General features: G+C 43.5%; 1 protein-coding gene and 1 pseudogene across 1 annotated transcript; one reads left to right on the plus strand and one right to left on the minus strand.

The window, feature by feature from the left end:
* The first annotated feature begins 1,249 nt into the window (after positions 1 to 1,249).
* On the plus strand, positions 1,250 to 1,833 carry LOC119949173 (annotated as a pseudogene).
* A 21-nt stretch (positions 1,834 to 1,854) lies between these two features.
* Positions 1,855 to 23,405, minus strand: CLEC3A (C-type lectin domain family 3 member A). Its single transcript, XM_038771370.1, has 3 exons — positions 23,291 to 23,405; positions 5,465 to 5,548; positions 1,855 to 2,956 (listed from the first exon to the last, which is right to left on the minus strand). The coding sequence occupies exons 1-3, from the start codon at positions 23,403 to 23,405 to the stop codon at positions 2,565 to 2,567; spliced, it is 591 nt and encodes a 196-aa protein (XP_038627298.1). The 3' UTR covers positions 1,855 to 2,564.
* Between the last annotated feature and the right edge of the window lie 479 nt (positions 23,406 to 23,884).

Here is a 23,884-nt window from a genome sequence, read left to right on the forward strand (position 1 = left end):
CACCAACCCTCCTGAAGTTCCGTGGTGGTCCTGGGGAGCTCACAAGCATCCTGTGGGGTCATCAAATGGACAGAGAGCCTTTCCACCAACTCTGTTGTATTTTGCTTTCCCAAGTGCTTAGCACAGTGCAGTAAGTGCTCAATAATGTCATTAATTGATTGAGCAAGCACATGGTGATTTGCAGTCAGCTGGGACCCTGTGCTGCCAGTACAGTCTGAGGAGCGGCAGATAGTCAGTATGGGGGGAAATGCCAGCATCAGGCCTGAGCACTTAGTACATAGTAAGTGCTTAACAAATACCTTAATTATTATTCTTATTGGTTTTCTCATTGGCTGTGGAAATGATTGGAAAAACAAAGGAAACTTCAAACATTTAATTGATTTGTGTTCAGATTTTATTGGATAGTGCAAAGAAATAAACACCAAGAACTCGTTTCTGAGCCATGGCACATTTAAATAGTTAAAGCAGATTTTGGGACTAGCCAACATCTACAAAATGTGATTAAGTAAGTCTAAGCAGCACCGAAGCAATGGAAGATATTTGGGGAATTCTTGCTTTCAAGGTGTTTTAATAAAAAGAGGAGAAAAAGAAAAAATTCTTCATTTTCAAAAGGGAAAATCTAATTGCAAAGCAAACCCATGATAATTTATGCTCATTTGGATTTAAACAATATTTAAATGAATGTATAAACAGCTCAGTAGAAACAACCTTTCTACCAAAAAGGATATTTCACAGAATATGTCTGTCTCCCCCGCCCTTTAGACTGTAAGCTTGTTGTGGGCAGGGAATGTGTCTGTTTATTGTTGCATTGTACTTTTCTAAGTGCTTAGTACAGTGCTGTGCACATGATAAGTGCTCTGTAAATATGTTTGAATGAATGAATAGAAGTGCTGCTACTATAGCAGCTTGGCATTCTTGTATTCCAGGTTTTCAATCCTTCCTTTTTCATTTTTCCTAATGAGTCTGGAGGGAGAACAATCTCATTACTTCAGTCCTCATGAATCTGACATTCCTGACAACTCAGGCATGATTCTAAGCCCCTATTCCCCCCCCCCCCCCCATTTTTTTTCTTCCCAAGGGATAGCAGGTTTGGGGGTAAAGTTTACTCTGCTTTACTCTGTGTTTAACAGAACATCCCCTTGACAGAAGTAGGGGACTGAAACAGGGCAGAGAGCAGAGCACCTCTGTAAACCCCGCTTCCCTACTGACAGATTTAAAGAGACAGAAAAAGACCCATGCTTCATGAATGATGTATTCAGTTCCAGATTTCAGCCTGAAGATTGTTTGTGACATAAATGAGCAGGATATCAGAGGACCTTCACCATGTAAGAATCTAAGGGAAAACTAATGTAATCCTCTCTTTATGAATGCTAATACCATAGAAGGAGCCAGGGTAGTGATCCACAGTCATTCTAAGGCTGCTATCATGGCTACCCTTCCCTTTCCAGGTAGTGAGTTTAGACTTATGCATCAAGAGATGATAAAATTAATCAGAAAATGTATCTCAGGAAGGTGTTATGGGTTCGATGATAGCATAGTAGTCTCCATTGTTGAGAACTCACCCAAAGAGGAAGAACTGAAAGAATGAGTGGCCCATGCAATGAATCAGTACCTGGATCCCTGTGCTCTATTAGCCAGGTGTCATGGAGCATGTGAATGGGGAGAGACCTGGGACAGGGCCAAATCCATGTGTGAATGCTATGACTACTTGTTTGATGTTGTGCTACAGATGAAGAAGGTGGGAGTGAACCCTTCACAGCATCCGGTTGGCAAAAATGGAAATTGTATAACCACTACTATGTTTACTTGTAACTAATGAGCCCAGAATTAAATTTCTTTTCTGCCTGTATTGTACTCTCCCCACTGCTTAGTACAGTGCTCTGCACATGGTAAGCTCTCAATAAATACCATTGATGATGATGATGATGATGATGAAATATCAGCAGTATTCCCTTCTCCTGTCTTTGGTCTTCCCTGGGGATCTTCATCAAAATCTCTGCCATTGCTTTAGAAGCAAGAGCCTCCAGGGACCACCAAGTATAGAAACTGCCTTCTAACCTCTATATTGTTTTTGTTTGGGAGATTATTTATCACTTGATGGGAACCAACAGTTCACTGGGCATTGCATCGTGCAGGTAAGCATGGTGCTTTCCTGATAGCTCTGAATCTGGCAGACAGGCAGCGTGGTGGCTGGGCAGCACTTACAACCCTACGACCCCTAAGTACCCTGGAGTGCAAAGTCACTGACAGATAACCTTCACAAGTGTGTCGATATCTAGGAGAGTTTTGCCAAAACAGTTAATAGAATGACAGCCGGCAATCTCTAGAAGTAGTAGTAGTAATAGTAGGAATAGCGTTTAATAAAGACTATCATAATTCAGTAAACGTAGCTTTCTTGTCAGCTTGAGGGAAAGTTATTTCATAGATAATGTCTTCACCTAGCTTTCCAGAATAAGGAAGTGTATTTCAAGATGTCTTTTGAATTTTGATTTCCTAAACCTTAGAGACTAACAGCCTGTAGAATTGGGTAGGGCAGATACCAGACTCGTGCTCACAGGACATGTTTATGGAATAACAAATTCACAAATGTATCTCTTCACACTCCGGCAGACTTCATCACTCCACTTTCCTTGTGCCGACTGGGATAGCAGGGCACAATTTTCACGCTTCCCTCCATTTGGTTGACCGCGATCCCAGTTGAAGAAATGAATAGAAACTCCATTAACATCTACGAATTTTCCCTCATTGATCATGTCATTGATACCCAGCCAAAGGTCATTGATGCCTGGCATGCTCTTTTTGCCATAGTCACGAAGGGCGTTGGTTTCATCGCTGTTTCTGGGGATTGCTAGGGTTCCGCCTTTTGCTATGCAGTCTTCATTGGCTTCATGGAAATTCTTGGAGCCATCGGGTGCGAAGTAACATTTTTTATGTATCTTTGTGCCACGAAGGCAGACTGTGAAAAGATAATGTTTTATACATTAAGATACCGGCTTAGTTTACGTGGAAGCAAGTCTGCATATGTTTGCTCTGAGAGTTTGCTTGCCATGATATAGGATTAACTCTCATAGTCTTTCCGAGGCTTCCTGTTTTAACGTCTGTCTCGCCCTCTAGAGAATAAGCTCCTTGGGGGCAGGGATAGCGTCTACCAACTAGTACAGCGCTTGACACACAGTAGGCGCTCCATAAATGCTATTGATTAATTGATCAATTGATTCTGCCCTCTGGATTACTAAGCGATAGAGGTGATGACTGGCAAAGACCTTTCACTGACAAGGGAGTGGTTAGAGGTTATTGTAGCAGGCTCAGCACACATCTTGCATTTGCCTCCTTTTAAGGGACTAAACTGGTTGTTGGTTTGCTTCGGTTCAGAAGAATCAGGAGGTTTTCCTGAACTGCTGCTCCCCAGAAGCAACAGCCAATGAGGCAAACCGATTTGACTTCTTTGCTTCTCACTGCTTGATTTGTACCCTTTATTCACCCTCAAATACACAGCACTCACGTACATCTCCGGAATTTATTTTAATGCCCATCTCCCCCTCTAGACTGTAAGCTCCTGCAGGGCAGGGAATGTGTCTACCAACTCCTTTATACTGTACTCTCCTGAGTGCTTAGTACAGTGCTCTGCATGCAGTAAGCCCTCAATAAATACCATTGATTGACTGTGATTCTTATTGAACCATCAAGCTGGATTACCCAAAGACCTTTAGAAAATTAGACCACCTCAACCTTCTGGACCCCTGATAGTCTGGTAGGCTTAGTGACCTGCTCCCTGCTGTATTTAACAAGGAGATGATATATAAAAAAGACAAGAAAGCCTAGTCAGCAAATGAAATAATTCCATGTGAAGTGGAAAGATCATTGGAGAAGTTTTTTTTCTTTAGTGGTTTATCTTGCTTTTTGAGTCTCTACCAGTAGAAATATTCTTATAAATAAGGGACAAAGAAGTTCTTCTGAGGGGTCCACAGAGTAATTTACCACTGTTTTCATTCCACCATTTACTTCATTCTCCAGTTTTCTAATTTCCTTGGAGTAGAAATGGACCTTTGAATTGTTGCTAAAAAGGATTTCTCATCAGGAAGGATAGCCTGAACTTTCTTCTGACTACTTGAGAAAGAACCAAAGCAATCAATCAATCAATCATATTTATTGAGAGCTTACTGCGTTCAGGGCACAGTACTAAGTGCTTGGAAGAGTACAGCTCAACAGTATAACAGACATATTCCCTGCTCACAGTGAGCTTACTGTCTAGATGGGGAGACAGGCATTAATATAAATAAATAAATTATAATTATGATAAAGTTTGGCTCCAGTCCCTAGGGCATAGACAGTTGCAAAGTCCAAGCCATTGGAATCTTTATCCACATGAGTTTATTTGGCTACCAGAGGGACTAGCTGATTGGGAACTCCTATACAGATAGGGATGAGGGGGGGGAGGAAAGGGCTAAGGGAAGAGGGGAGGCAGAGAGGGAGGGAGAGACCACCACAGAAGTTCAGGAGGGTGGGTGACCCCCACAAGTGGCCTAATGGAACAAGCCTGGGCCTAGGCATCAGGACCTGGGCTCTAATCCTGGCTCTGCTTGTGGCCTGCTTTATGTTCTTGGGCAAGTCACCTAACTCCTCTGTGCCTCAGTTTCCTCACTTGTAAAATGGAGATTCAGTGCCTATTCTCTCCTCTACTTCGACTCTGAGGCTCATATGGGCAAGGGACTATGTCTGACCTGATTAACTTGTATCTACGCCAGCACTTAGGGCAGGGCTTGACACAGAATGAGAGCTGAACAAATCAATCAATTGTATTCATTTAGGGCTTACTATGTGCAGAGCACTGTACCAAATGCTTGGGAGAGCACAAAACAACAGAATTAGCAGACATGCACCCTGTCTAGAATGAGCTTATAGTCTAGAGAGGAAGACAGGCATTTATTTGAAAAAAGTCTAGAGGGGAAGATAGAGGTTACTATGAATAAAACAAATATGATCATCATCATCATCATAATAAGGCATTTAGCCTCTTAGCACTGTATCACATACCACTACTACCCCCTCAGAAAGCTTTAGCCTGTGGCTGGGGATTCCACTGGGAAGCAACACTGCCCTGGTTCTGGGGATGTCTTCTGCTCCTGCTCCTGTTGCTGTTCTCCTTCTCCAGCCCCCAGACCTGTTCTGCCTCCACGTGGGAAGCCTAGAGTGGCCAGAGGTAGCTGCAGTAGAAGGGAAGAGCTGATGGCCACACTTCTTAGGGGCTGGGGGAGACTAGACCCTGCTGTGGTCTTCTCGGGGTGTTTAACCTGCCCTCCCTTTTCACCCCATCCCCTGCTCCCAAGCCCTGTCCATAGGCCAATACACATGGGATCATGGTCAGGCTTTGGGGATAGTTGAATGCCCGATTCCCCTCTCCGGTCTTTTATTCTTATCCTTCAATAGCTCTCTGAAATAAGGAATCAGGGAAGTGTGTTTTTACCTGTCTGAAGCGCTTGCATTTCTTTCAGAGCATTTACTTCTCGCCAAAGCTTCTCGATCTGAGTCTTTAGGTCACCATTCTTCTCTTGACATGGGGGTAGAGAAAGGCAAAATGAAGTAAGTTGTTATGCAAGTGTGGGCTTCTGCTCTCAATCCTATCTGAGAAGCTTGGAAGGCATACTGGGTGTAATGGGCAAAGTCAAGTAAGCAGTTATGCTGAAGTAAGAATAATAATAATAATTATGGCATTTATTAAGCACTTACTATGTGCCAGGTGCTGTACTAAGTGCTGGGGTGGATTCAAGCAAATTGGGTTGGACACAGTCCTTGTCCCACATGAGTCTCACAATCTTAATATCCATTTTGCAGATGAGGTAACTGAGGCACAGAGAAGTGAAGTGACTTGCCCAAGGTCACACAGCAGACAAGTGGTGGAGCCGGGATTAGAACCCATAGCCTTCTGACTTCCAAGCCTGTGTGCTATCCACTACACCATGCTGCTAACAAGAATGGGGGCAGCTTGGGTAAGCCACTGGGTCCAAAGGAGTGTGCTCTGGAGGCACAGGGGCTCATTGCCTCAAAAGCTTCACAGAAATCTCCTTGCCAGCTGAAATCGCCAAAGGCAGGGTGCCCATGGAAAGAGCCAAGGTGACCTCTCTTTGCTCCATTTCTAGAGCCAGACTCCAAACCCCTGTCCTTTTCCCGGTTGCTTTTGAGCTGACCTCCTACTCTATTTGAGTGTGTTTGGTATTTCACAGGGACTTAAGGCCTCAGTAGCTTCAAGACCTGCGGAGGAGAGGGCTCTAGTTGAATATAGAGAGCACATGCATTGCATGTAAAATGCGTGTCCTCTGGCTCCAACTGGCTGGCAGTTCCACTCTAGGTCTCACTGCTTCTCCTCTTCACCTAGGCGCTCTCTCCCCAGGCTCTCTATCCCTCTGGTCTCCGCTTCCTCCGGACTCCATCTACTTTAATTCTCTCTGATCCCAGACCCATTACATCTTGATGAGGCAGATGGGCGCAGTAGTGTGTGTGTGTGTGAATGTGGGTGTATGTGTTCGTTTTTGTAAGAATCCATCTGGGTGGGTGTGAGTGGATGGCATTCTGTGTATGTCTCATTCTGTGTGTGAATACGCTGTTTTTGTGAACGTTTAACTATCCACGTTTCTGTGTGCATGCAGTTGATCACACATCAGGTTTATCCATCACGCTTGTGCATATGGAATAAAATCTCACCACGAGCTATCTTCAAACCCTAAAGGAGAGCTATAAATGAGAGGGTTAGGGTGTTTGTGTATGAGCTTGCATTGTGTGTGGGAGTGTATGGGTGTGAGTGGGAGTGTATGTGTGTGAGTGGGAACATTTCTGTGTGCGTGCATGTCTGGTTTGCCATCATTATTAGTGCATAGTCCCCAAGACTGACAAATACTAACAAAGAAAGATTTTATAAGGATCTGGTCAGAGGCATGGCAATAGTACCAAAATATAACAAGCTGGTCATCATCATGGGCAATTGCAACATAAGGGTGAACAGAAATGTTGAAGTATCGAGTAGTAGTAGTGATAATAGAAATAGTAATAAAGCAGCATGGCTATGAGAAGCAGTGTGGCTTAGTGGCAAGAACATGGGCTTGGGAGTCAGAGGTTGTGGGTTCTAATCCCACCTCTGTCATTTGTCAGCTGGGTGACTTTGGGCAAGTCACTTAACTTCTCTGTGCTTCAGTTACCTCATCTGTAAAATGGGGGTGAAGCCTGTGAGCCCCACATGGGACAACCTGATTACCTTGTATTTACCCAGAGCTTAGAACAGTGCTTGGCACATAGTAAGTGCTTAACAAATGCCATTAATATAATATATAATAGTGGTCATCATAGTAGATAAATTGGTATATTTTGAGTGCACTTAGATACTTGGGAAAATACAACAGATCCACAAGACATATTTCCTGCCCACAGGAAGCTTACAGTCTAGTGGGGGAGAAAGATAAAAAGAAATTTACAAAGAATGAAATCAGAAGCAGTAAAATAAAAAGGCACTGGACCAAATATGTTTTCAGTGAAGCACGATTTTCAATAATGTGCTATTACCTGGCCCCCCTAGACTGTGACTTCCTTGCGGGCAGGGAATGTGATTGCCAACTCTATTGAATTGTACTCTCCCAAGTGCTTGGTACAGTGCCCTGCACACAATAAGCATTTAATAAATTCCACTGATAGATGGTCGATTGATATACCATAATTATTCCCTGGGATTAGAAAGCTAGCTAGCAATGATATGAAGCTATGTTCTGACGAATTGACACCTGTCCACATCAATCAATCTATCAATCAATCATATTTATTGAGCGCTTACTGTGTGCAGAGCACTGTACTAAGCGCTTAGGAAGTACAAGTTGGCAACATATAGAGACAGTCCCTACCCAACAGTGGGCTCACAGTCTAAAAGTCCACATGTTTTGTTTTGTTGTCTGTCTCCCCCTTCTAGATTGTGAGCCCGTTGTTGGGTAGGGACCGTCTCTATATGTTGCTGACTTGGACTTCCCAAGCGCTTAGTACAGTGCTCTGCACACAGTAAGCGCTCAATAAATACGATTGAATGAATGAATGAATGAATAGGGACTGTGTCCAACCGGATTTCCTTGAGTCCACCCCAGTGCTTTGTACAGTGCCAGGCACATATTAAGTGCTTAACAAATGCCATAAGTATCATTATTATTATTATTATTACAATATAACCAACTCTGTTGCATTGTACTCTCCCAAGCACTTAGTACAGTGCTTTGCCCAGAGTAAGTGCTCAATAAATAGACTGAGCCCTCTCCCAGACTTAGCCCCCTTTTTCCTCTCCTCCTCCCCATCCCCCCAGCCCTACCTCCTTCTCCTCCCCACAGCACTTGTATATATTTGTGCAGATTTATTACTCTATTTATTTTACTTCTACATATTTACTATTCTATTTATTTTGTTAATGATGTGCATATATCCGTAATTCTATTTGTTCTGACAATTTTGACACCTGTCTATATGTTTTGTTTTGTTGTCTGTCCCCCCCTTCCAGACTGTGAGCACATTGTTGGGTTGGGGCCGTCTCTGTATGTTGCCAACTTGTACTTCCCAAGCGCTTAATACAGTGCTCTGCACACAGTAAGCATTCAATAAATACGATTGAATGAATGAATGAATATGGCTACCACTGAACTCAGCGAGTGTGCCAAAGGTCAGTTTGTAATCACAACAGTATTTTTAGACTGTGAGCCCACTGTTGGGTAGGGACTGTCTCTATATGTTGCCAACTTGTACTTCCCAAGCGCTTAGTACAGTGCTCTGCACACAGTAAGAGCTCAATGAATACGATTGATTGATAACAGTATATTCCACTTCTCAAATAGAGATGTTCCCAATGGCTAAAAAATAGGATCTCATTGATCATAGAAGCTACCAACAGCACATCTGGAAAATGTAAATATCACCACTGCTGTGCAAGGTGCTGTGTGCTAGCCTGACTCTCATCTGATACAACTCCAAACTCACGGTGGCATTAAAAACATACTGAAAAGCAGCATCCAAACCATCGAGAGGATCGCCAAGCTCCCGGAGAATGAAGACGTCTACAAAGAACTCTGTGACAGCACCCCAGCAACCATATTGATGTAAGAAACCCCGGCTACAAGTACCAGCATGCATGGAGACTTCTTTAAGATGCTGTTTCCCAGGCAGGAATCAAGATGGGTTTGGCAAAGTGATGACTCTAAGATTGATTGGAGGGAAATAACTCTGAGATGAAAGAATGAGTTACTGTAAAATGAGAAGTACCTCATCGACAACTTGAAGATCTGTATCTTCATCAAAGGGAGGCCCACAAAAGCTTGTGATGTGAAGAAATATGCACGGCCAGTGGTGGACTGAAGAGATCTGAGGCTATGCTGACTGACCACCACCAAACTAGACTGTAAGCTCACTGTGGGCGGGGAATGTGTCTGTTATATTCTCCCAAGTGCTTAATGCCGTACTCTGTAAGCACTCAATAAATACGATTGACTGATTGAAAAACTAAGGGCTTTTTGTCATTGATAAAGAAATGATTTGGCATTAACAGAAAACACTTGCACAAGAAGTTGTGTGGCCTACTGGATAGAGCACGGTCCTGGAAGTCAGAAGAACCCGAGTTCTAATCCTTCCTCCGCCACTTGTCTGCCACTTGTCTGCTGTATGACCTTGGACAAGTCACTTTACTTCTCTGTGCCTCAGTTACCTCGTCTGTAAAATGGGAATTAAGACTTTGAGCCCTATGTGGGATATGGTCTTGTCCAACCTGATTAACTTGTATCTAACCTAGTGCTTAATACAGTGCCTGGCACATAGTAAGCATTTAACGAATACCATAAAATACTTTTTTTTAAAAAAGAGTCCAGATAGAACTATCTTAATCTCACATGAAGAGGGAGTCTTGCTGCATTGACAGGGACACTACAATTATCTTCTGAATATAATAATAATAATTATTATGGTATTTGTTAAGCGCTCACTATGTGCCAAGCACTGTTCTAAGCGCTGGGGTAGATACAAAGTAAGCAGGTTGTCCCATGTGGGACTCACAGCCTTAGTCCCCACTTTACAGATGAGGTAACTGAGGCACAGAGAAGCTAACTGACTTGCCCAAAGTCACACAACTGACAAGTGGCAAAACTAGGATTAGAACCCATGACCTCTGACTCCCAAGCACGTGCTCTTTCCACTAAGCCATGCTGCTTCACAAATATGCCTTCCACCATTCAGAATGAGCTTCTCAGGAACAGAGGATTGATAAGCAGAGAAGCAGCGTGGCTTTGTGGAAAGACCCCAGGCTTGGGAGTCAGAGGTCATGGGTTCTAATCCCATCTCTGCCACTTATCAGCTGTGTGACTTTGGGCAAGTCACTTAAATTCTCTGGGCCTCAGTTACCTCATCAGTAAAATGGGGATTAAGATTGTGAGCCCCACGTGGGACAACCAGATTACCTTATATTTACCTCAGCACTTAGAACAGTGCTGGCACATAGTAAGTACTTAAAAATACCATTATTATAAGTAGCATGGTCTAGTGGGTAGAGCACGGGCTTGGGAGTCAGAGGACCTGAGTTGTAATCTCGGTCTGCCACTTGCCTGCTGTGTGTTCTTGGGCAGGTTCTTCTCCTCAACTGTAAAATGGGGATTCAATACCCATTCTCCCTCCTACTTAGGCTGTGAACCCCATGTGGAACAGAGGCTGCGTCCAACCTGATTAATTTGTATCTCAGTGCTTGGAACAGTACTTGACTCATACTAAGCACTAAATAATAATAACAATAATGGTACTTCTTAAGCGCTTACTATGTATCAAGCACTGTTTTAAGCACTGGGATAGATACAAGTTAAGCAGGTTGGACACAGTCCTTGTCCCACATGGGGCTCACATTCTTAATCCCCATTTTACAGGTGAGGTACCTGAGGCCCAGAAAAGTTAAGCGAGTTGCCCAAAATCACACAGCAGACATATAGTAGAGCCGGGATCAGAACCCAGGTCCTTCTGCTTCCCAGGCCCGTGATCTAAGCACTAAGCCACGCTGCTCCTTTGACTACACTGGTTTTTCCTCAGGACTTCAAAGATGCCACCATAATTACTTATAATCACCATCTTGATCTGTTTGTTTGTTTTGGTATTTGTTAAAGCGCTTACTACGTGCCAAGGACTGTACTAAATGGTAAGGTAGATATGAGATAAAGAGGTTGGACACAGTCCCTGTCCCACATGGGGCTCACAGTCTAACTAGGAAGGAGTAGGATTTAATCTCCATTTTACAAATGAGCAAACTGAGGCACAGAGAAGCTAAGTGATTTTCCCAAGGTCACATAGGAGACAAATGTCAGAGCTAGGATTAGAAACCAGGTCCTCTGACTCTCAGGCTCTTTCGCAGGCCATGCTGCGTCTCAAGAAGAAAATTGATGAGACTGACCATGGAAACTACCAATATATCTCCCTGTACTCTACTGACAGCAAAATCCTAGTTAGGAATCTGTTTGGATAAACTTTAGATTACCCACCCTCACAAACTGTGAGTCCCATGTTGGGCAGGGACTTTATCTGGTCCGATTGCATCAGATCTATCCCAGCACTTGGCACTTGGCAAGAGCGTAACAGATACCTCTCTGGCCGTTCATTCTCAGTCTCCAAAATGGGCTTCCCCTCTGCCTTCCACCCTCTAACTGTGGGGGTCCCTCAAGGTTCAGTCCTGGGTCCCCTTCTATTCTCCATCTACACCCACTCCCTTGGAGAACTCATTCGCTCCCATGGCTTCAACTGCCATCTCTGTGTGGATGATACCCAAAACTACATCTCCAGCCCCGATCTCTCTCCCTCTCTCCAGTCTCGCATCTTCTCCTGCCTTCAAGACATGTCTACGTGGATGTCCTCCATCACCTCAAATTTAACATGTCCAAAACAGAGCTCTTTATCTTCCCACCCAAACCCTGTCCTCCCCTGACTTTCCCATCACCTGTATAAGGCATCACCACCCTTCCTGTCTCACAAACCTATAACCTTGGCACAATCCTTGACTCCTCTCTCTCTCTCATTCAACCCACATATTCAATTCAATACTAACTCCTGTGGGTTCCACCTTCACAACATCACAAAAATCAGCCCTTTCCTCTCCATCCAAACTGCTGCCATGTTAATACAATCACTCATCCTGTCGTGCCTGGATTACTGCATCAGCCTCCTTGCTGACCTCCCAGCCTCATGTCTCTCCCCACTCCAGTCCATACATCACTCTGCTGCCCAGATCATTTTACTAGAAAAGGTTCAGGACTTGTCACCCCGCTCCTCAGAAAACTCTAGTTGTTGCCCATCCATCTCCACATCCAACAAAAACTCCTCACCATTGGCTTTAAAGCACTCCATCACTTTGCCCCCTCCTACCTCACCTCGCTTCTCTCCTTCTACAACCCAAACCCCACACTTCGCTTCTCCAGTGCTAACCTTCTCACTGTGCCTCCATCTCGCCTGTCTCACCACCAACCCCTCACGCACATCCTGCCTCTGGCCTGGAATACTCTTCCTCCTTCAACTTGACAGACAATTACTCTCTCCCCCTTCAAAGCCTTATTGAAGGCACATCTCCTCCAAGAGGCCTTCCCAGACTAAGCCCCACCTTTCCTCATCTCCCACTCCCTTCTGAATCGCCCTGACTTGCCCCCTTTGCTCTTCCCTTCTCCCAGTCCCACAGCACTTATGTACATATCTGTAATTTACTTATTTGTATCGATGTCTGCCTCCTCCCACTCCAGACTGTAAGCTGGTTATGGGCGGGGAATGTGACTGTTTATTGTTGCATTGCACTCTCCCAAGCGCTTATTGCAGTGCTCTGCACAGAGTAAGTGCTCAGTAAATACGACTGAATGAACGAACGAATGAATACTGAAAATGTAGTTGTATCATTCAGTCATTCAGACTGTGTTGTGGGGCATCTTTTTCAAAAGACTTACATTTTATAAATTAGGATGCTTTACAGATTCCTTTACAGGCTTTATACTGTAACAATAATTGTCACTAAAATATTGTTTCATCTTTATTGAAATAATTCAAAGCATAGCATCACAATTTTAAATAAACGAGAAGTTGTACTTGGATTACATAGCTTTGCAGGAGCTTTCAGAAGAAGAAGCGTGTTCTGTTGACTGCGGTAGTGTTTTTCCAACTTTAGTGAAGAATTTGCCCAACTTAGCTTGAACCTTCTTTTTTACTTCATAAGGCAACCTTCAATAGGATTACTCCTTCTGAGCCCCTCTGTCACCTTTGAACTCCTCTCTCCATCAGTCTTCTTCAAACATGTTTATATGTTCATCGGCATTCTTAAACATCAATGCAAGACTTTTTAATTCCAAGATCTTAGGTGGAGGTGGAGAGACATAACTTCTTCATCTGTTCCAGCACCTCACAATGATGCATTAAATTATCAAAATTCCGTGAGGTTGTCGTTGGACAACTCCTCGGATTGGCGTGCAACTAGCTCATCTCCATCTGCCTCCTCCATTTCTAAATTGAATTTCTCTCCAGTTCAATAACTTTTTTTGTTATCTGGGAGGTCCTGACCTGCCCTTTCACCATCAGTTTGCCGAAGTACAGGACCTGATGCTGACCAACCCCCAAGCCATCTAGGGGATGGTCTCAACCTATTTTGTTGGAGCAATATAGGGAAAGACTGAAGTGGCAGCAGGATGCCTTTTGCTCCTTGGTGGAAAGGGAAGCAGCAGCAGCAATACACGCCTTGGCTTCCCAATCCACTGTATAACTGAGCTGCTTTGCTGATAATCCACAACCCCTCTCCCTCCCTCCACCATGTCATCCTGGGCTTCAATCCTGACCTGCCTTGCTCCTTCCCAGCGGAAAGGACAGAAGCAGTGGCGTTGTGCCACCTCCCCAGAATGTAGACCTTTGGAAGGCCACAGCTGTGGCCGTCTCTGGGGGTTGTAACTCTCAATATCTGAGCTGCAAAAATGCTAAAACTCTGCTCTTCTAATCGTGGTACCTTGCAGCTTTTATTTTATTTTTGAATCGATCCCTGTCTTCTTTAGTGTTTAGGGAAGCAGCGTGGCTCAGTGGAAAGAGCATGGGCTTGGGAGTCAGAGGTCATGGGTTCTAATCCCCGCCCCGCCACTTGTCAGCTGTGTGACTTTGGGCAAGTCACTTAACTTCTCTGAGCCTCAGTTACCTCATCTGTAAAATGGGGATTAAGACTGTAGGCCCCACATGGGACAACCTGATCACCTTGTATCCCCCCAGTGCTCAGAACAGTGCTTTGCACATAGTAAGTGCTTAACAAATGCCATCATTATTATTATTATTTTCCTTATGTTTCTGTTGCAGCTCCCTTTTCCCCTGTATTCTTAGATTGTAAGCCCCTTGCTGGCTAGGGTCCGTGCCTAATTCTCATCATTGTATTCTTTCCTGTGCATAGTACAATGCTTTGCACATGGTACGCGCTTAATAAATACTATTACTACTCGTCTGTGGAGTGTGGTGAATAGTGAACCCACAACAAGCTGCCTTATTAATGACTGTTTATGATCCTGTGAACAACAACAAGGACACAACTTTGCAAAGCCACTGATGGGCTTTACCTGAGACAGGTGATTGCTGGCCTTTGGGGTTGGAGCATGAGGGAAGCGGGGCTTTCTTTCCCTATTCTAACTGGTAACAGGCCTGGACCAATTAATAACTGCTAGGTAGAGCCACAGCTGTGATGCCTAAGGCAGATAAAAGGCGGTTGCTTTGAAGCATCCACTCTCTAATCAGGGGGCAGCTGGAGGCAGAGAGAAGCTAGCAGAGAAGCACTTGGATGCAGAATGGAGAAGCAGTGACAAAATGGGCTTCTTTGACCGCAGACTGGGACTGGGCCCTTGGGTGGTGGAGTGAATGTGTGTATCTGTCACTCTCTTGCACGTTGGTAAAACCAAGTAAAAACTTTTCAGAGTAACCTTGATGATCAGAGGGGTGGTTTGACTTCTACTATGTGTCACTGAGACTCCCCCGGTCCAGGAAGGTCCTGGTTGGTATGAACGCAGAACTTGCCACTTCGAGTCATCTCTGACCAATAGCACTGCCATGGACACATCTCTCCGGAAGTGCCCCAGCTCCCTCTGCATTTGTTCTGGTAGTGTATCCGTAGAGTTTTCTTGGTTAAAAATACAGAAGTGGTTTACCATTGCCTCCTTCCATGCAGTAAACTTGAGTATTCACCCTTGACTCTCTCCCCTGCTGCTGCTGCTGCCCAGGACAGATTGCCTTCCCCTCATTAGCCACTGCCCAAGGTAGGAATGGAATAGGTAGGCCTCTGTTTGACCCTCCCTCCCATAGTTGAGACCAGTAAAGTACTGGAAACTCTCCAGGTGTGACTATTATTTTTATAACATTTGGAAGGATGGGGCTGTTGGGACTGTTGAATTCTGGACAGCCCTGCCCAAGCAGTTAGGAGACTGAAAATAGCTCATCATCTCTTTTAGTATTTATTGTTGTCCTTATGCACTTACGTTATTTGGTCTAATCTCTCTCCTCCCCTCCCTATATTCCCCCAACTACCACTTCAGGACTTTTGCACTCCCAACACTGGGGTACTCACATCCACCCCACCCACAAGCCTTATGTACATTACCACTTCCTATCTGTTAAACTGTAAGCTCCTTGAGGGCAGTGATCATGTCTACTAAATCCATTGTATTCACCAAAATGCTTGGTACAGTGCTCTGCACACAACAGGTGCTCAATAAATACTCTTCAGTCAATCGTATTTCATCATTTCAATTTTTCCTCATGCACCCAATGCCAACCTCCCTGTTCCCTTTTTATATTTTGAACCTGCTGAGGGCCAGGGACTCCTCCCCAGGGCTTATTATAGTGTTTTGCACACAGTAGGCATTCAATAAATACTAATGAATGAATGGCTCAAGGGTTGCTCCAACACCTTGAAAATCTGAAACAAACTGAGGGGACAGAGCATGACCCATTCATTATCAATTGCTTAATCGCAACCACAGTGGGGTGGGTTGGGGCTGGGGAGAGATTTACTTACCTGTGGTGCTTGGTTGAAGTGCCAGGACCCGTTTATGTATACAGGTGGGGTAATCATTAAACAATATAGACAGTATCCCAAGGGCAGTTAGGAAGCGTCCCAGGGTATGCCTTTGTGGCAGTTGCTCATCAAATCTTGCTAGTGTCCATTCTTCATTTTGTGCCCTGCTCAGTGAAGCAGTGTTGCATTGTGCATCACTTGCGAGGTAACTGCATTCCACCTCCATATAAGGTGATGCTGTCCTGCTATTTGATGCTGAGTATGGATCGCCGGTGTCATCCATGAGATTGCTTGATAAATTGCTGGTTGGCCGTTCTGTTGATGGTCCAGTTTTCACAGGGGTAATGAAGGTTGGACACAATTTCAGCTTTATAGCCCTTTCATTTGGAATGAAGCTTGATGTCCCGTTGTCTCCAAATTCTGTCTGTCAATATCCCAAAGTCTTTAACTTTCCTGAATAAGTTTTCCACTTCTACCTGTGCTTTGTTGAACAGTGAGGACCCTCCACCTAGGTAGCAAAATATCATGACAGCATTAAGTTGTGTGTTGCAAATGAAAATCTTGAGTTGCACGAATGATTTCCTTGGTGCAGGTTGGTCATAATTTTGGCCTTCTTTTTATCAATATAGAGCACTGGCTATCTTTGCAAAGCATAATCATAATCGTTTGCAAGTCTTTTATATGCGCCATCGGTTAACAAGAAGTTCCTGGATGATTGTATCAAAGACACTCAGTGATGCTTGTAGGTTGTTGAGTTGAAAGTGGTTCCCTTTGTTGAGAAAGTGTATTCTGATACAAGCTTCCAGATTCTCCATTGTATCTGCAGACATGGTGGTATAGAATAATTTAAATAGAACCAGGGCTGTCAAGGAAGAGGAAGGTGGGAAGCATAGGCTGCTTCTCATCTCCTGCTTAACTTACCTGTTTCTTCACTGCCACCCCCATCATAGACCTCCCCACAGCTTGACTTAAAATAGGGCTTAAAAGACTCTGATAAGCCATTTTCCAGTGGCAGGATAGGATCCAAAACCTTGTGTGCATGCTAATGCAGGCTAGCTGGTCACATTCCAGTAGTATCACTTATGAACGTTTGAGCTTAGGTGTATACATTTTTTGTTATAATCAAGAGGAGATATAAGGTGTTGATGCATTCCTTGCTTTTCTGCAAGTAGTTTTTAAATCCCTGAGTTGTTTTCATCTGGCTAGATTTTATGATGTCGCCCTGAAAGACCCACAGTCTTGACAGCTGTCTGATAAACACCATCTTGGAGAAGATGTTCTCGGGGTTACTTGTAGGTGTGATTCTTTGGTCCAAATGAACTGCTGTGCTATTATCACAGAACACTTTGCATGTTCACTTTTGTTCTCCAGCAGCTGGATATTTCACCCTCTTGACAGTTTGGCTGCTGCTTTCTACACACTGGTTGCACTGATAACTCCAATTTGGAGCCTGTGAGCTGATAGTGAGTCCCTTTGTATGGCTGCTGTGATAGATACATTTTTCAAGTCTCTCTGATGGATGATAATATAATCTATAAGATACCACCGTTTAGCCCTTTAGTGCATTCACAATATCTACCTCTTATTTGGGAGGAGGAAAACGATGTGGGTAAACTGCATGATCAGTCCAGGCCTGTTCAATTCTATTCTCTGCCGCCATACTCGAGGATGCAATGAGGACTCTAGAAGCTGGAGTCGGAATATGCTTCTGACTCACTGGAAAACTCTCCCAGCTCTATAAGCTATGAGCATCATCAAAAGTCTTTAGGGCAGTAATTCAGGAACTGCTATATATGCAGATGACTGTGCTCTAGAGATATATGTACAAGAAGACATGCAAATGATTGTGAATCACTTTGCAGACTCAGCTACAGTTTGAGGACAACCAAAGCTATGTCCCACCCTACAACTGAGAAACCCTACATACAGCCAAAACTTTCCTTTGGGAGCACAGAACTTAATGCTGCTACTGAATGGTCCTGTTTAAGCAGTGCACTTTCCAATTGACAGATAGACAAAGAAGTAGAAAACAGGAGCAAAGAGGCCAATATGGATTTTGGTAAATTAATAGACAAGAGTGTGGCAATAGCGTGGCATCAAGTTGAAGGCTGTTGTGGTGTCCAATCCTGAAAATTTGAGGACTGGTTCGACATTCACAACATCGCTGCCCTTTCCTCTCCATCCAAACAGCTACCAGTGTTAATCCAAGCACTTCTCCTATCCTGTCTCGATGACTATATCAGCCTTCTTGCTGACCTCCCTGCCTCCTGTCTCTCTGCCGCCTGGATCATTTTTCTACAAAACCATTCAGTCCATATTTCCCCACTCCTCAAGAACCAATCAATCAATTGTATTTGAGCACTTACTGTACACAGAGCACTGTAATAAGTGCTTGGGAGGGTACAGTATGACAGAGTTGGTAGACACAGAACCTGCCCACAATGAGCTTCCACTTCTCTAGAGTGGGAGACAGACATTAACAGAAATAAACGAATTACAGATCTGTACAAAAGTGCTGTGGTGTGGAGGGAGGGTGAATAAAAGGAGCAAGTTCAAGTGCAAAGGCTACACAGAAAGGGATGGGAGAAGAGGAAATGAGGGCTTAATCAGGGAAGGCCTCTTGGGGGAGGCGTGCCTTCAGTAAGGCTTTGAAGGTGGGAGGAATGATTGTAAGATACGACCAGAGAGGGAGTTCCAGGCCAGAGGCAGGATTTGGGTGAGAGGTCAGTGGCGAGATAGATGAGATCGAGGTGCAGTGAGTAGTTTGGCATTAGAGGAGCAAAGTGTGTGGGCAGGGTTGTAGTAGCAGAGCAGTGAGGTAAGGGAGGAGGGATCAAGTTGATTGAGTTCTTTAAAGTTGATGGTAATGAATTTCTTTTTGATGAGGTTGATTCATTCAATCATATTTAATGAGCACTTGCTGTGTGCAGAGCACTGTACTAAGTGCTTGGAAAGTACAACACAGCAATAAAGAGAGACAATGGGCACCCACTGGAGGTTCTTGAGGAGGGGGGAAATATGGGCTGAATGTTTTTGTAGGAAAATGATCCAAGCAGCAGAATGAAGTATGGATTGGAGTGGGGAGAAACAGGAGGCAGGGAGGTCAGCAGGAGGCTGTTACTGTAGTCAAAGCAGTATAAGATAATGATGGTATTTAAGCCCTTACTATGTGCAAAGCACTGTTCAAGCACTGGGGTAGATACAAGATAATCTGGTTGTCCCATGTGGGGACAACCCACTTATTACACTTATAAGTACTTATTACACTTATTATACACTTATAATAAGTGTAATTACACTTATTACAACCCACGTATTACAATCTTAATCCCCATTTTACAGATGAGGTTTCTGAGGCACAGAGAAGTTAAGTGATGTGCTCAAAGTCACCCAGCTGATAAGTGGCAGAGCTGGGATTAGAATCCATGACCTCTGACTCCCAAATCCATGCTCTTTCCACTAAGTCACGCTGCTTCATGAGGCAACGTGAAGATAATACTTGCCAACCATCACTGTCAGTACTTGGATTACAGTGGCAGCAATTTTGGATGGCGGGGAAAGGGTGAATTTTAGCAGTGTTGTGAAGTTGGAACTGACAGGATTTAGTGACAGACTGAATATGCCACTTGAAAGAGAGAGATGAGTCGAGGTTAACACCAAGGTTAGAGGCTTGTGAGACAGGAAGGATGGCTGTGCTCATCCAATCCGGATCAAACAGAAAAACCATACCATTGGTTTTGAAACACTTGATCACCTTGGCTCCTCCTACCTTGCCTTACTGCTTTTCTACTACAACCCAGCCCATGCACTTCACTCTTCTAATGCCAGCCTACTCACTCTACCTGTTTTCTTCTACTCTTAGCCAACCACTCACCTATGTCCTGCCTCTGGCCCGGATGGCCTTCCCTCTTCATATTTGACCAGAGTTCACTCTCTCTGTCTCTCTCTGTCTCTCTCTGTCTCTCTCTGTCTCTCTCTCTCTCCCTTCCCCCCGCCCCACCCACGTATTCAACCCATTACTAAGTCCTATCATTTTGGCCTTCACAACATCACTACAGCCTGCCCTTTCTTCACCATCCTAACAGCTACCACATTAGTCCAAGTACTTATCCTATTCCACCTTGATTTACTGTATCAGCCTCCTTGCTGACCTCCCAGCCTCCTGTCTCTACCCACTACAGTCCATACTTCACTCTGCTGCCCGGATCATTTTTTCTACAGAAACGTTTAGTCTATATTTCTCCACTCCTTAAAAACCTCCAGTGGTTGCCCATCCACCTCCATATCAAACAAACTCCTTACCATTGGCTTTAAAAGCACACAATCACCTTGCCCTCTCCTACCTCATCTTGCTACTCTCCTACTCCAACCCAGCCCTCACACTTTGCGCCTCTAATGCCAACCTACTCACTGTACCTTGATCTCATCTATCTTACCACCGACCTCTTACCCATGGCTTGCCTCTTGCCTGGAACATCCTCCCTCTTTGTATCTAACAGATAATTACTCTCCCCACCTTCAAAGCCTTACTGAAGGCACATCTCCTCCCAGAGGCCTTCCCTGACTAATTCCTGATTTCCTCTTTTCCTACTCTCCTCTGTGTCACACTGTTTTGCTCCCTTTAACCACCCCTCCCTCAGCCCCACAGCACTTGTTTATATATCTGTAACTTATTTATATTAATGTCTGCCTCCCCCTCTAGACCGTGAGCTAGCTGCCCTGCCCACAAAGAGCTTGAAGTCTAGAGGAGCAAAGGCTTTGTGAAAATCAGAACCAAAAGGCAGCCTCAAAACCAGAAACAGGCTCTATACAAGACAAATCCCTTAGGGCAGCAAAGATCAATCTTTAAACATGCACACACTACTAAAAAGAGTGGTATTCACACGTGATCTTTTCAGGTACATTTGCATGTATGGATAGGATTTCACCAATGGTAGCGTAGTCTTCAAAAATGAAAGGAAGTCATACCCACCCAAGTATATAAGTGTATATGGCTATAAGCATGTCTGTGTGTGTGAGTATGTGTGAACATTAGAATCCTGGTGACTGTCTGCGCATGAGCATGTCTCCCACTACTTCCCAGCTTCTGTTGCTACACTTCAGCTCGTGCTCCTCATTTCAACTAAGCAAACCTCTTCTCAGTTCCCCTTTCTCCATTCTCCCACTTCTGACCAACTGCTTATGCCTTTTCCCCTCCCTAGAATGTCCTGCTTTCTCACGTCTAGTCTAACCATGTCCTTCTCCGCCTTCAAAGCCCTCCTCAAAATGTCTCTGACTCCAGGAAGCATTGCTTGATTAATTCTCTTCTTCCTGGCCACCTCAGTACTTATATATGTACCTGATCATTTATTCATTCATTCAGTCGAATTTACTGAGTGCTTTCTGTGTGCCGAGCACTGTACTAAGCGCTTGGGAAGTACAAGTTGGCAACATATAGAGACGGTCCCTACCGAACGACGGGCTCACGGTTTAGAAGCGGGAGACAGACAACAAAACAAAACTTGTGGACAGGTGTCAAGTCGTCAGAACAAATAGAATTAAAGCTAAATGCACATCGTTAACAAAATAAATGGAATAGTAAATATGCACAAGTAAAATAGAGTAATAAATCTGTACAAACATATATACAGGTGCTGTGGGGAAGGGAAGGAGGTAGGGCGGGGGAATGGGGAAGGGGAGAGGAAAAAGTCTGGGAAGGCCTCTTGGACCACGAGTGGTATTATTCACTGTGTTAGTTATATCTAAATAATAAAATATAAAAATAGTTTATAGATACAATATTATTCCGGTATAATATTGTATCTATAAATCATTGTATATTTATATATATTTGTTTACTGTTTTCCCCAGTATTCATTAAGCTTCTTTAGGGCAAGGATCCTGTATTTTCTTCTTCAGTGTGTCTCCAAGTTACTAATGAGCACTCTGTTCTCAGTAGATGCTCAGTAAATTCTGGCTACCGATACACAAATGAGTGAGTTGGTGCCTGCATGTGAGCTTCCTTATTCTTACGTGGGCTAGATTTTTCATGTGAGTGTGACTGTGTGAATTATGATTCATCGATTTATTTTCTGTATCTGTGCTCTTAGCTTGTGATACAATGTGTGGCCACCATTTTGTAGCATTTCCCCAGCACCAAGAAAATGGTTGCATGCTACATCATACACAGATCCTTTTAAAGAGTGGCTCCCCAACATCAAATTGCCTTCACCCTCCCTCCATGTCTTGCCATCTACTTTGCCCCATTAATAGGAAAATTTGTGCAAGATTCCAAAAATGTAATTGTAAGTGTGGAATCTTATATTAAGCATTCTGGTAAATTCTAGTAAGTGCTTAGTACAGTGCTCTGCACACAGTAAGTGCTCAGTAAATACAATTGAATGAATAGTAAATCCCAATTACTTCCAAATCCAAGGGACAACTAAAAAGTGAGGTTCCTCTCAAGGGTCTTTGTAATCATGGAAAAGACAAATGGATAGCTTTATTTTTAGAAGACTTTCACAGTTATGTAATTTTAACTAATAAAAGTCCATTTTATGCCTATTACTATGCCTGTTGAAATATTTAAAAAAGTTAAAGCAACAGTGCCGTGATAATTCTTTAGCTAATAATTACCCAGAGACTGAAAGAATAACTATTGGCATGAATTAGGAAAACACTGGTTTTGTTTGGCAAACATTTCTGTACCTTTAAAAAATCACCGGAATATCTGCTGTCTTTATAACTTTTACTACTGGACAAGCATCATATTTTGTATGTGCATTATAGTTTGTTTCTTTGAAAAATCTGCATTCTTGTATTTACTCCAAGATTTTATGTTAAAAAATATTCTCCTCCACCTGCTGATTTTAAGAATTTCTTAACATTCACCAGTTAGAAATGAAGATCATTGTTTCAGTCTAACAGCTATGCATACATTTCTGGAAATTAAATACAGACAGAAATATCTGCCAAAAGGTTAGTACATTTGAATTATTTTCTAACAGCTACTTCAAAGAATAATTATTCCTAGAAATAATTAATCGTAATAAAGAGTCACTCAAAGAACAGTCTAAAATCTAGGAACATGAATAGTTGAAGAAAAATATGCTACCCCAAAAGTTTATAAAAATCCATTTCTTTCTAGCAAATAAAAGGCGCTTGATGCCCCTTGGGGAGTATAAACTTTTAAATTTACCACTACTGCAAATTTTCCCTGGAAATAAGACAGAATTGGGTAATTATACCAAGGAAACTCATTACCTTTCACTCTACGTTTGCTGTGCTTTCTGGCTTTTGATTTGGAAGCCTGGATAGGAGTCTGATCCAGTAGCAGTAGGATAACCAGGACAAAGATCACAAGTCCATTCTGAGCCATGACTCTTGTCAGAAACTAATCTGCTTTATAAGAGTCTTTAGTAGCTATAGGGAAAATCCCAGCGTCACAGCTTCCTTTGAGCTGCCTGAAGCCAGCTTTATAGTAGTGAGCTGAGGGAGGTGACTGTTCTCTGTGCTTACGGAATGTGTGAAATACTCCTGTTGGCTGAAGGATAAGGTGGCTCCTTGTTCTCATTCCTCATATTTGAGCCATCATTTTGTGAAATTTCCTGGCTGATGTGCATTCTGGTCAGTTTAGGTTTATCCTCTCTGCATTTGACTCTACTAAATGATGTGCGAAGCACTGTAGTAAGTGCTGGGGTACGATACAAGATAATCAGGTTGGACACAGTCCCTGCCCCACATGGGGGTCACAGTCTAACACAGCCTAGGTCAGCGGAGGCTGGAACAACTAACTGACTGCTTTTCTCCATGGAGACTGTTCCAGTAGAAAATTCAGGCTAAAGTGGATTTTGGGTT

Source organism: Tachyglossus aculeatus, chromosome X2 (genome assembly GCF_015852505.1).
Source record: "Tachyglossus aculeatus isolate mTacAcu1 chromosome X2, mTacAcu1.pri, whole genome shotgun sequence".
Taxonomy (NCBI): domain Eukaryota; kingdom Metazoa; phylum Chordata; class Mammalia; order Monotremata; family Tachyglossidae; genus Tachyglossus; species Tachyglossus aculeatus.

What these genes read in the sequence shown, in the direction of transcription:
- CLEC3A (XM_038771370.1), bottom strand. Translation starts at nt 23,405, where the DNA reads ATGGCTCAGAATGGACTTGTGATCTTTGTCCTGGTTATCCTACTGCTA. An exon ending in CAGCAAACGTAGAGTGAAAG is followed by an intron (nt 5,549 to 23,290) that starts GTAATGAGTTTC and finishes CCCCATGTCAAG; the next exon opens with AGAAGAATGGTGACCTAAAG. An exon ending in AATGCAAGCGCTTCAGACAG is followed by an intron (nt 2,957 to 5,464) that starts GTAAAAACACAC and finishes ATCTTTTCACAG; the next exon opens with TCTGCCTTCGTGGCACAAAG.